The sequence below is a fragment of the Penaeus japonicus genome, unplaced genomic scaffold, assembly GCF_977035675.1.
Source record: "Penaeus japonicus unplaced genomic scaffold, GWHDUDI00000001_assembly GWHDUDI00000033, whole genome shotgun sequence".
NCBI classification, from domain to species: domain Eukaryota; kingdom Metazoa; phylum Arthropoda; class Malacostraca; order Decapoda; family Penaeidae; genus Penaeus; species Penaeus japonicus.
The window spans coordinates 17,962,199-17,974,698 of NW_028234435.1; the positions used below are offsets into that span (position 1 = coordinate 17,962,199).

The 12,500-nt window shown below is 45.2% G+C and overlaps 1 protein-coding gene across 2 annotated transcripts in view; it reads left to right on the plus strand.

The window, feature by feature from the left end:
* LOC122251829 (uncharacterized) overlaps positions 1 to 12,500 on the plus strand; it is a 95,010-nt gene that overhangs the window by 48,119 nt on the left and 34,391 nt on the right. Inside the window, exon 1 of one of the 2 annotated variants that reach the window (XM_086530473.1) lies at positions 1,151 to 1,184. The exons of the other annotated variant lie outside the window; for it this stretch is intronic. Within the exon in view, the coding sequence (XP_086386599.1) occupies positions 1,166 to 1,184 (19 nt within the window). The 5' untranslated portion in view covers positions 1,151 to 1,165. Of the gene's footprint in view, positions 1 to 1,150; positions 1,185 to 12,500 lie in introns of those variants that run through there. 2 annotated transcript variants of the gene reach the window in all.

Here is a 12,500-nt window from a genome sequence, read left to right on the forward strand (position 1 = left end):
CTTCCTTATTCTCTCCTCCACCCCTCTTTTGTTCTGCTTATTTTTCTCTTTCTCTCTTCCCCACTCTCTCCCTCACCTTCGTCCATCCCTCTCCTTATTCCCCTCTCCCCCCTCCCCCCGTCATTTCTTTCTCCTTATTCATTTTATCCCTTCTTACCTTCCTTCTCCTCTTCCTCCTTCCTTCCCCAATCCCTCCTCCTCTCCCCCTCCCCCTCCCCCACCCCCGTCTCCATCCTTCCTTCTCTTCCTCCTCTCCCCCTCCCCCTACCCCTTCTCCATCCTTCCTTCTCTTCCTCCTTCCTCCTCTCCCTTATCTTCTCCATTCCTCCTTCCCCCTCTCCCCTACCTTCCCCATTCCTCCTCTCCTCCTTCATCCTCCCCTCCCCCTCCCCTTCCCCCTCCTCCTCTTCAACGAGAAACACGGTTTGTGTCCTGGTAAAGACCCATGATGGTTGGAGGGAAGGAGGGGAGTGGGGGTAGGGGTGGGGTAGGGGGGAGTGATTGGAGGGGCGTGGAAGAGGGGCTTAGAGCTGAGCCTCCTCTCTCTCGGGGTGCTGTTTGCTTCTTTGCTTGTCCCGTTTCTTTTTTTGTTTTGTTTTGTTTTCATGTTCTTTCTAATCTATTCTTTCTTTCTATCTCTCTCTCTCTCTGTCTTTATTTGTTTCTGTCTCTGTCACTTTCTCTCTCTCTCTCTTACTTCTCCTCTCTCTCTCTTCTCTTTCTCTATCTCTCCTCTCTCTCTCTCTCTTTATCATCATTTCATTGTATTAATTAACTTCCAACAAAACCATCACGCTGACCCATAACCCCTCTACCTCCTCCCCCTCCCCCTATCCCCCCCTCACGCCCCCCCCCCCCAAAGAACAGAACAGCCTATTTATAGAAGCAAAATCCTCTCCTAGACCCCCCCTCCCCTTCCTCGTAGCTAAGAAGATTCCCCCACCCTCCCCCCACCCTACCCCCTACCCCCTACCCGCTGCGGCATCATCCGATCTTCATGGCAGGCCGTAGCGTGTCACGAAGGGATGGAAGATCATGGAAGATCATCAGTGTGTGTGTGTGTGTGTGTGTGTGTGTGTGTGTGTCTGTGTGTTTATGTATGTGTGTTTAACCTCCGTGTTCTTTTTCTTCTCCAGGTTAGTGTTTGGGTGACCGCGGTCGAGTCATGACCTCCAGGAAGTTGGGTGAGTTAAACAAAAGCAAGAAAGCAAAAGCAGTAACAAGTTTTATTATTGAATGATGATATCATTCGCACGAGTGAGAAATGGGCTGTTTCATCCCCCCCCCCCCCTTTTGATGGAGTCAATATCTGTTATTGTTGTTAGTGACAGCGGTGGATAATGATTTTATAAATTTACAACAACTTCCAGGCAATAGTGAAGTCCATGGACAGTGATGGAATATTTCCAGCCTTGTTTGTTTGTCCCACTCGATTGCAAAATGAAACGGTAGTGATGGTTTCAATGAAAAAAAAGAGAGAGACTGGGGAACAAGGAGAGGGAGAAAAGAGAGAGGGAGAACAAGATCAAGATAAAGAAGAAGAACAAGATAAAGAAGGAGAAGAAACGGAAGAAGAACAAGAAAAAGAACAAGAAGCGGAAGAGGAAGAAAAAGAAGACGAAGAAAGAGAAAAAAAGAGGAGTCAGAATGAGAAGGGGAAGGAGCGGAAGCAGGAGAGGGGAAAAAGGAGGAAAGGAAGAAGGAGAAGGAGAGGGAAAGGAAAGAAGGAGAGGAAGAGCTAGAGAGAGAGGGAAACGAAAAGGAAAGAGATGGATAGAGAGAGAGAGAGAGAGATATAAAGAGGATGAAGATGATGAGAAAGAGGGAGAGGGTGGGGGCTAAGGAGAGAGAAAGAGGGAGGGGAAGCGAAAAAGGGAGAGAGAAAGAGAAAGAGAAAGGATAAGAGCAAACTAGAAAGAAACAGAATACCTAAATGCACGAACAGATCAACAGAACAATGCCCAATCAAAGAGTAACACGAAGCAACAGCAGAAGTAAAACAAGACCACATGCATATTTCTGGCGTTGCAAGACAGAACAGGGAGCCATTGTTCAAAGTGTGGTAACAAGATGCGCGCTGACTTGGCAACAGTGTAGTAAACACGGACATGGGAACAATTGGTCGTAGAATTTGAATGGTAACGTAGTGTGTGTAATCAGTGTGTTGTAATTGTTGTACAATATCGATTAATGATCGTGCTTTAAGTAGCTTTTGTATTGGTCTGGAGAATAACTGGTGATTGTTGTTGCGTTGATATTGAGTGTCTTGTTTTCTCTCCATTGAAAGTGTTTTAATTAATTTATTTACCGTAGATGATTTTGGAGAGTTACAACTCCCGAAATTACACGACCACTAAATGAACGCGACAACAGCGAACGAACGAACGAACGCACGTCTTCGATTCGTACCCAAACGAGAGAAAAAAAAACAAACTTATTTCCCCACATTCACATTCTACTATCGTCTAATCCAATACACCGTGTTACGAAAAGGCGAGAGAAAGAGAGAGAGAAAAAAAAACGTGTTTCACATTCAAAGAGGAAGACAAAATAAGAAAATATAATCCACTCTCGTTCACAGTCCGAATAGCAGGAACAAAACAAAAGAAAAACGAAATGCGTAGCGTGGTGTCCGTATCGGCGGCGTTCGAGTGAAGGGGAACGCAAATGGACGAAGCCAAGGTCGTTCAGAAACCGGCGGCGGCGGTGAGCAACAAGTGACAGGAACAACGCCTAGCTCCTTTCGAACTAACCGCGCTCGCTTGCTTGTTTGCGTGCCTTTTGTTTTTGCGGGGAGTGTCGTTGGTGGATGATGTATTTTCCTATTGTTTTCGTGTTTGTATTTTCTTGTTCGTTCTTTGCGCGGGGTTGCTCTGCTTTTCCTCCTATTCCTTCTTCTTCATCTTTTCCATCTCCTTCATCCTCAATTCCTCCTCCACCTCCCCTTATCCCTTCCCCCTTCCCTGCCATCTCCATTCTCCTCCTTTTCCCCCTCCACCTATACCCCTCTTCCCCTCCACCTCCTCCCCCTCCACCATCTTCCCCAACCCATCCCTCTTTTTGTAACCATCCTACTCCTTTGTCTTTCCCTCAGTATCCTTCAAGAGCGAGCGAGAGAGAAAGAGAGAGAGAAAGAGAAAGAGAAAGAGAAAGAGAAAGAGAAAGAGAAAGAGAAAGAGAAAGAGAAAGAGAAAGAGAAAGAGAAAGAGAGAGAGAGAGAGAGAGAGAGAGAGAGAGAGAGAGAGAGAGAGAGAGAGAGAGAGAGAGAGAGAGAGAGAGAGAGAGAGCGCTCCTAGCGACTAGTAAAAGGAATGCCGTTGGCCTTCCCAGGGTTATCCTACCCTCGAGGGTGGAAGAAAGGAGAGAGAAAGAAAACGGAAATGCGAGACAGAAAACGGGGTATAGGTGACGGAGGAAGACAAGAAGAGGGGGGGGGGGATGAGGAGAGGGAAAGAAGGATGGTTAGAAACGGAAAAGGAGAAGAAATGAGGCACGAAAAAAAAGAGGAAAACACTTGAAAGAAGAGAAGGAAAAAGACTCGAAGAAGGGAATTCAACAGACGTACCCGAATATCATGCTATTTTTTGTTTTGTCTTGTTACACGAGTGTGGTGGATAACGCCAGAGACAAAGAAAAAGAAGAGGCAAGGGAGGAGGAGGGGGATATATATATACAGAGCGTATATGAACAATGAACAACCTTAAGTGTTCACTCTTGTCCTGAACAACAACGGCGCGAGGAGGCCCTGCGTGGTCGGGCTGGTGAACAAGCATAAAGACCCGGGGACGGTGACGCAGCAGACAGGCCGGGAAAGATGGCGGCGCTCGGCGGGAAGAACGAAAAAACGAAAAAACAAATGCTAGTTATGTTCTTTTTTTCCGTTGGCTTTTCCGTATTTTGTGTTCATTAATTAAATATTTCGGATTTTTAAGACTATCTGTCGATCAGTTTATTTTTTTGTTTGATTATTTTTGGTTTCGATTCCTTTTATCCAATTTTGTTTGGATTTATTAATTTGTTTTTCTTGAGATTTCTTAATTACTTTTTAGATGGAAGTGTAAAAGTGACCATGGTTTATTTATATATTTATTTACTTATTTATTTTTCTACTTAATCTGACCGACTTCTAAAAGGGAAGTCTGAAACTTTGCACTTAAACGGCTTCAACACGTAAGCAGAAGTTAAGCACAGTTAAGATGTGTTTCTATGGGAAAGTTATAAGGCTTGGGGATTCTTGTCTTGTCTTAGGAACGCCTTCTTATTTGCTTGCTTCTGTTGTATCTTTCTTTCTGTCTCTTTCTGCCTTTCTTCCTCTCTCCTTCTCTCCTCTCTTTCTCTTTCTTTCTCTTTCTCTATTTCACTCTGTCTCTCTCTATTTCTCTCTCTCTCTCTGTTTCTCTCTCTCTCTCTGTTTCTCTCTCTCTCTCTCTCTCTCTCTCTCTCTCTCTCTCTCTCTCTCTCTCTCTCTCTCTCTCTCTCTCTCTCTCTCACTCTTCCTCTCTTTGCCTCTTCCACTCCCTCCACCTCTACCCTCTTCCTATTCCTCCTCTCTTTGCCTCTTCCACTCCCTCCACCTCTACCCTCTTCCTATTCCTCCTCTCTTTGCCTCTTCCACTCCCTCCACCTCTACCTTCTTCCTATTCCTCCTCTTTTTCTCCCTTACATTCTTCTTCTCAGTTTCTCTCGCCTTTTTTTCTATTCCCAAAATTACTAGCGTCAAGGTTTCTCCTCTCTCCCGGTACCAGTTCCCTTCTCGTCTTGAACCCTCCCCCTTCTCCTCTTCCCTCCCTCTCCCCTTGTTCCTATCATAATACTCAATCCCCTCTCTCTTCCTTCTCTTTTCCTTCACTCATTCCCCTTCCTTCCCCTTTCCTTTTCTTTCTCCTTCTCATCATATACTCTTATTTTCATCATCTACTCTTATTTTCCCCTATCCCACTCTTCTCCCCCCCTCTCTCACTCTCCCCTCCTCTTTTCTCCCATTCCCCTTCCCACCTTCCAGTCCTACTCCCCCCTATCTTCTCTTCGCCCTCCTCACTCTCTTCATCTTCTTCTTTTTCTTCTTCTTCCCCCTCCTTCTCCTCCTCCTCCTTCCACCTCCATCCCCCCCATCTCTCATTCACCTCCTCTTTCCCGCTAACCCCTCCATCCCCATCTCTCATTCACCTCCCCCCTACCCCTCCCTCCCCATCTCTCATTCATTTCCCCCCCACCCTCCCTCCCCTTCTCCCATCCCCTTGTCTTCATGACGCTTATGCCACTCTGCCCATGACGCGAGGCCGACACCTGCACTTTCACTCTGCCTAAATAATGAACTCGCTTGCTCCTACTCGCTGCCTCTTGACGCCTTTTTGTATTTATTTGTTTACTTATCATTTTGTGGAGTGGGTGATATATATTTTTTTCTTTTTTTTTCTTTTTATTGTATTCCTTGTCTCTTTCTGATCTCTGTTGTATCTCCCAGTTTGTTTCGATATATCTGTCGTCTGTTTTATATTCCTCTCTCTCTCTCTCTCTCTCTCTCTCTCTCTCTCTCTCTCTCTCTCTCTCTCTCTCTCTCTCTCTCTCTCTCTCTCTCTCTCTCCCTCTCTCTCTCTCGTTCTCTTTGTTTGCCTGTCTGTCTGCCTCCGTCTCTCCCTTTCTTCCTCCGTCCCTCCCACACTCATAACACCAGCATTCCATCACCATCTCTACCGTCCTCTCTCCTTCTTGCCCCCACCCCCTTACCTCCCTGTCTATTTCCTTCGTCCTTCACCCCCCCTCTTTTTGTTCACATACTTCACCTCCCCAACATTAACCTCCCCTCACTCTTCCCTCCACCTCCGCCCCCCTATTCTCGTTTCCTCATCTCCTCCACCATCTCTCTCCCTCATCCCTTATAAACCCTCCCCTCCACTTACTCCCGTCCCATCTCCCCTCCCTCCCTTACCCTCTCCCCTCCCCTCCCCGATTTTTCCGTCCCTTCTCCTGTATCTATAATCCTCCTACTTATGCCCCTATCTTCCCTTCCCTTTCTCCCCCTCCCCTCCCCCTCATATATCCTCTCCCTTACCCCCCCTCTAACCCCCCCATCCTCTCGTCTATGTCAATCTTTCTAATTGATTGTTTTTTTGTTCATTCGTTCTGGCTGTTAGTCTCGTAGTCCTGTTCCAGTCGTCCGACTCACTAGCCTACTAGTCCGTTCATTCATTCATTCATTAATCCAACCACCCATCCATCCATTTATTCATTTGTTTGTAAATCTACTCGTTCTTCTTTTCCTTCCTTCCATCCATCCATTCATTCATTCATTCATCCATCCATCCATCCATCCATCCATCCATCCATCCATCCATCCATCCATCCATTCATCCATCCGGCCAACCACCCAAGCAGACATCCCGGGTATTCCAGTCGCGGAAACTTGCTCATTTTGAAGTGGATGTACGGAGAAGACGCGCATTGGATCTCTCTCTCTCTCTCCCCCCTTCTCTTTCTCTCTCTCTCTCTCTCTCTCTCTCTCTCTCTCTCTCTCTCTCTCTCTCTCTCTCTCTCTCTCTCTCTCTCTCTCTCTCTCAGTTGGTTAAGATACGTCCTTGATATGTAATATGAGTGGTGGGAAAGGAGAGAGGGAGAGTGGGAGTAGGAGGAGGATGAGTAGGGGAGGGAGGAGGGAGGGAAGACGAAGAGAGAGGGAGAAGGAGGGGAGAGAAAGAGAAAGAAAAAGATACAAATAGTGAGTGGAAACAAACAAAAACGAAAGAAACACAGGTGGTAGGCTAAACGAAAACAAATAAAAAAACGAGAAAGAAATATAAAGACAGAAAGAGAAATAGGCGAATGCAACGATGCACAGAACAAACACGCAAATAAAGATCAAGCAAAACAACAGGAAGCTTATTAAACACCCTGGCGACACGCGATTCGCAACACCACGGGGTCGAGTTTTCATATGTAAGCGTTCTGTGTGACGCAGCTTGTGAGGAGAGTAACTCGGTCTACCTCTGCCCAAGGTCGGTCCGCTGCTTGTGGAGGCGCTCTCTCTCTCTCTCTCTCTCTCTCTCTCTCTCTCTCTCTCTCTCTCTCTCTCTCTCTCTCTCTCTCTCTCTCTCTCTCTCTCTCTCTCTCTCTCTCTCTCTCTCTCTCACTCACTCACTTAGTCCCACTCTCTTTCTCTCTCACTCTCACTTTCACTCTCATCTCCCTCTTTCCCCTCTTTGCTTCTTCTGTCTTTTGTTTTCTTCTCTATTTGTTGTTTTTCCTCTTCTATTTCTCGCTCTTCTCTTCGTCTTCTTTCCATCTCTATTCCCTCCTTTATTTGTGTCTACCTCTTTCTCAGCCCCCCTTTCCCTTTCCTCTTTTGAGAGAAAGATGAGATGGTGAATTTTAGCCCGCAGGTACTCGTCCATCCCCTGTATACTTTTACGACCCCTGCTTACTTAGTAACAACCCCCCCCATCCCCCATCCCCCCCCACCCCTACACCATCACGTTTTGCCATCCGGCTGCCCTTCCACACTCTGCCTTTTCTCCTCCCTCTACCTCGTCCCTCTCTCCCTCCCCCCCTACTTCCCTCGAGGAGGCCACGTTCACTTTCTCCTCTATCTCTCTCTCTCTCTCTCCCGCCTCCCTCTTCGCAAGGTTCACTGCCGCGTTTCGTATCCACCCACTCGCTCAAGGCACCCGCAAATTCGCCCCTCCTTTTTTATCGCTTCACCGATACTTCTTTCTTTTTACAATTTTGTTTTATTCTCTCTCTTTCTTTCTTTTCCATTGATCTGAATCCCCAAGTTTGACTCTCCCGTCGCTCGCGTCGGTCAATCCGGGTCATTTCAACAAGCGGGACGCAAAATGCCCGCCATGTTTCCCCGGGCTAAGCGAGCTTCACGGCTGTGTGGAGGGGATAAATGTCTATCACTTTTTTGGCGGGTTCGTTTTGATGTATAGACTGTAATTTTAGGTGCGCTCCCTTTCCTCCTTTTTTGTGATAATGAGAGTCGAGGATTAATTTGCCGCTAGGTGTCGCCTTTGATGATATTGGGGAGCTGAAGGGATTACGTGTGTGTGTTGGTTTATAGAGATTTTAGAACAGGAAAAATGTATAGGGAAAATATCATGCGACGCACATAAAGGCAGTATGCATGAATAAACTGATCTTGTCGCGGTTCACTAATTAATGCATTATACATGAATCAGCCGATCCCGTCACAAATAACGGAACGATAAATTGTCTGTCAGGGATAAAAGCACTGAGGATTTAATTCATTCTTCGATTTAGCGCTGATGAGCTTTTGAAATCTGTCGCTTGCCAAATTGCAAACTTCTTTTTTCTTTTTCTTTTTTGCAAAGAGAGGTCCTAGCACAGAGGGACACTGGCTCAAGTTTCATTTAAACCAGTTTCGAATACGCATGTCGCAGAGAAGGTTAAATAAATATACACAGAATGGGAGAGGTAAGTGAAGAGAGGGAGAGGGAGAGGGAGAGGGAGAGGGGGGAGAGGGAGAGGGGGAGAGGGAGAGGGAGGAGAGGGAGAGGGGGGAGAAGGAGAAAGAGAAAGAGAGAGAGATAGATAGATAGATAGAGAGAGAGAGAGAAAGAAAGAGAAAGAGAAAGAGAGAGAGAAAGAGAAAGAGAGAGAAATAGAGGTGAAGTGAGAGGGAAAGTAATCACACACAAACACAGACACATAATCAAAATGAGGAAGAGGGAGTAAGGAGAAAAAGAAGAAGAAAAGGAAGAAAGGGGAGGGAGGAGGAGGACAATGTGACGAAAACAAGGAAACATCAAAAGATCATAAAGATAATAGTAAAGAGATAGGGAGACAGAGAGACGTAAATGTAGAAGTAATAGAGATAGAGGACTAAAGATATCAACAGAGCAGTGATAAAGAAACAGTAATGAGAAAGAGATTAAGATGAGAAATACCTAGATTGATGAATTAATTATGGAAATAGAAATGAGGTGAACCGAATGATAATAAAGATATAAATGAATAGTGAAATAGATAAAGTCATAATAAAGAGTAGAATAAAGTGAAAAGAAAGATGAAAATGCAGTGATGATTTAAAGAAAAAGGTTGAACGAAACGGAAGAGGAGAAAAAAAAGAAAAGAAAGGAAGATAACGAGGGAAGAGAGAGGTGAAAGGAGAAGAGAGAGAGAAATGCATGAGTCGTAAGGTTTAGAATTGCTGATGGAAGGGAAGGGAGGGGGGAGGGGGGAGTTGAAGGAGGAGGGACGAGAAGGGGAAAGGGGGAGGGGAGGAAGAGAAGGGGAAAAGGGGAGAATAGGAAAAGAAAGCGAATAGGTGACGGAGAAGGAGAATGGGGGAGGGGAGGAAGAGAAGAGGAAAAGTGAGCAAGAGAAGGGGAAAGAGGCAGGAAGGGAAGGAGGGAGTAAGGGGGGGATTGAAGGGAAAGAGAAGGGAGATAAAAGGAAGGGGAAAGGGGAGGAGAGTGTGATAAGGGAGTAAGGGGAGGTGGAGGGCGAGAAGTAACAAATGATGACCACGATGTCCTTGTAGTGGCGTGATGGTTGACTCGTCTCCCTGTCTGCTTCCTGAGTACGCCCTCTCTACCCCCCCCCCCCACACTCTCTCTCTCTTCCTCCCTTTATCTCCCCTCTCAGGGCCTTCTTCTCTTTGTGTAGTTGTGCTTCTCTGTTTTGTCTTTTCTTTTACCGTTTCGTCTTTCCATCACATATCCATTTCGTTTTTGTGTTGTTGTTTTTTTTACCTCCATTTCTTCCTCATTCTTCTACTTCTCCCTTTTTTTTCTTTTTCCTCCTCTTCTCTTCTTCCTCTTTCTCCTTCTCTTTTAGTTTTACTTTTCTATCCTGTTTCTCTCAGACATTTAATACTTCTTTTTTTTCTGTAGATTACACCTTATTAGAAAAAAAAAACTGAAGAAAGGAGAGCTAAAGGATAAAAAGAAAAATACAATAACTAAAACGGAAAAGAAACGAAGAGATGTAACTACGAAAAAAATCAGGAAAAAATATGAAAGAAATTACGAAATTACGAAGAAAATAAATGTGGTAATTAGGATTTGAAGCGACCGGCAGTTAAGTGCCGTTGAATCATTTAAATTTAAATCACACCAACCCTGTCAAAAATGGCGGGAAAGAGGCAGTTGAGCGCTCATTGAAAAAGGATTGAGATGGATCGGCGAAAGGGCTAAATTAGGAAGAACATGAATAAATAAATTTGTGAAGGTACGATATTTTAGATTGAGGATGGAATTTGCTGACTGATTTGGGGGAAAATTTGAAAATGATTTGGTCGAATGACGGTTTAGAATCATTTTATTTCTTGTTTGTTTCGGTGTTTACCTCAGTTTGTCGGGCTCTCGTTTTCTTTGTGTCTGTCTTTTTGTGTTTGTTTCTTTCTCTTTCTAAACATACCAGCGCGCACGCACACGCACACACAGAAACTGATCCACATACGACAGATACAAATAAAGCAACAGCACAAACAACAAAATATCTGATACAAAATTCCAAAGATTTCGCCATTCATATTTTATGAGAAAATCATCGCAGGTCCCAATTAGCAGAACACCCCTCGTAACTTTTAAGTCTTGTATGATTTTAAGAGCAACATCTTGCATATCCATTGCAAAGACATCACTTAGTATGATTGCTCATACGCGTGTAAATATTACTGTTATCAAGCAGATTGAAACATACCTGCATTGCGCAAGCAGTCTAAACAAATTGATCTGACAGTCTAAACATGAATTCTTGCGATCGCTTGCAATTGTTATGTAGTTAAAAGCGAAACATTACGTTGGGTTGGATAGCGAAAGTGGAATGCAATACGCAACAGAATATATTCATTTTAAACTATGCAAAAACAAAAAGTTGATTAATGATAAGAGACGTTACGGTACGTACCTCAGCACCGTATACGAGCATGTACTGCCTTTTGCTGACCCTCCTCTCCCTCCCTCAGAACGTACGTACTTAATGGATGGCCCCGATGCATATGTACACATACATCGTTCTTGCTCTCTGGCTTCCCTTTGTGGCGGGAACTGCTGGCGTATAGCGGTGACCCTTTCCCCTTTATCCCTCTTAATCCTTGCCATCATCCTCTTATCCATCATTTGTTTACTAAGAGATCTCTATCCTGGTCATTCTCTGTGCCCTGCTCGCCTTTGTTGCAGTCAGGATGTGTATATTGCGCGCCAGTGGTCCTTTGGAAAATAGGTCGTGTTGGCAGTTGTTCATTTGGCGCGTAATTATCGACCGCAACCGTTTGGGTTACGAAGGCAGTTAGTTTCTTGGTTGAATTTGTTCAGTTAGGATGTGGCTTCTGGCCCTAATTGTTCAGGGATGATGCATATAGCTGTAGGCTCTAGTTTGTAATCTCGGTTGTTCAGTTATTGTAATATCTGTGCAGTTACTAACGGCTTTTTACCGGCTGTTGGCTTGTTATTTAATTCACGTAGAGACTTATTCAGTTGTGGTGTAATACTCGCACTGCAACACACACACACACACACACACACACACACACACACACACACACACACACACACACACACACACACACACACACACACACACACACACACACACACACACACACACACACACACACACAGAGCAGTCACAACAACACAAACAGGAACATGAGCAGGAGGAAAAAAACAACAGTAGCAAAGCAAAGCACCGGCAGCCTTCACCCACAGGAGCCGAAAGCACCTGCCGGCACTCGTTCCCTCGTAACAAACCAGGAGCAAAGCGTCGGCGAAAGGTCTTGCTCACGTTCGCCTACCTCGTTCCCGTGTCCGCAAACGGCGCTCTGTCACCCGATGTCTGCCGTTCATTTGTTCAATCGTCCGGCTTCCTGTCCGTTAGCGAGGCTCATGGTATAGCTTTCAATGTTTATCGTGATGGATGGTGGCGGGGCGGTGGGTGCTATGGGCGGGGGAGGGAGGGAGGAAGGGAGGGGCGTGTGTGTAGGGTGTGGGGAGGGGGAGGGGAAAGAGGTTGAAACAGTGGTGGTGGCGGGGGGGGGGGGTTGAGATGGTAGGGGAGGGGAGGAGAGGGGTGGAAGGAGGTTAAGATGAAGATTGGATGTGAATGAATATGATTACAAATGGGATGATGAGGTTATGAATTTAAACGTGTAATGAATGAAAATATTTTTTCTAGCTTGTTGAGAGTGAGATAGAGAGCAAGAGAGAGGGAGAGGTAGGGAGGGAGAGTGAGTAAAAGACAGAAACGGAAAGAGGGAGGTCAAGAAGAAGAGCAAGAGAGAGAGAGAGATCAAGAAGAAGAAGAAGAAGAAGAGAGAGAGAGAGAGAGAGAGAGAGAGAGAGAGAGAGAGAGAGAGAGAGAGAGAGAGAGAGAGATTGAGTACGCCGAGAGACAAACACATATCGAAATGTGACTCAGGCAATGATTATTATTGGAACTGAAGCCATGAGCAACAATAGTTACTGAGTTTGGAGTATCACAATAAAAATACACACGTCATTTGAATTTCTAAAAGCGTTTTTTCAATTGAATAAAATAAT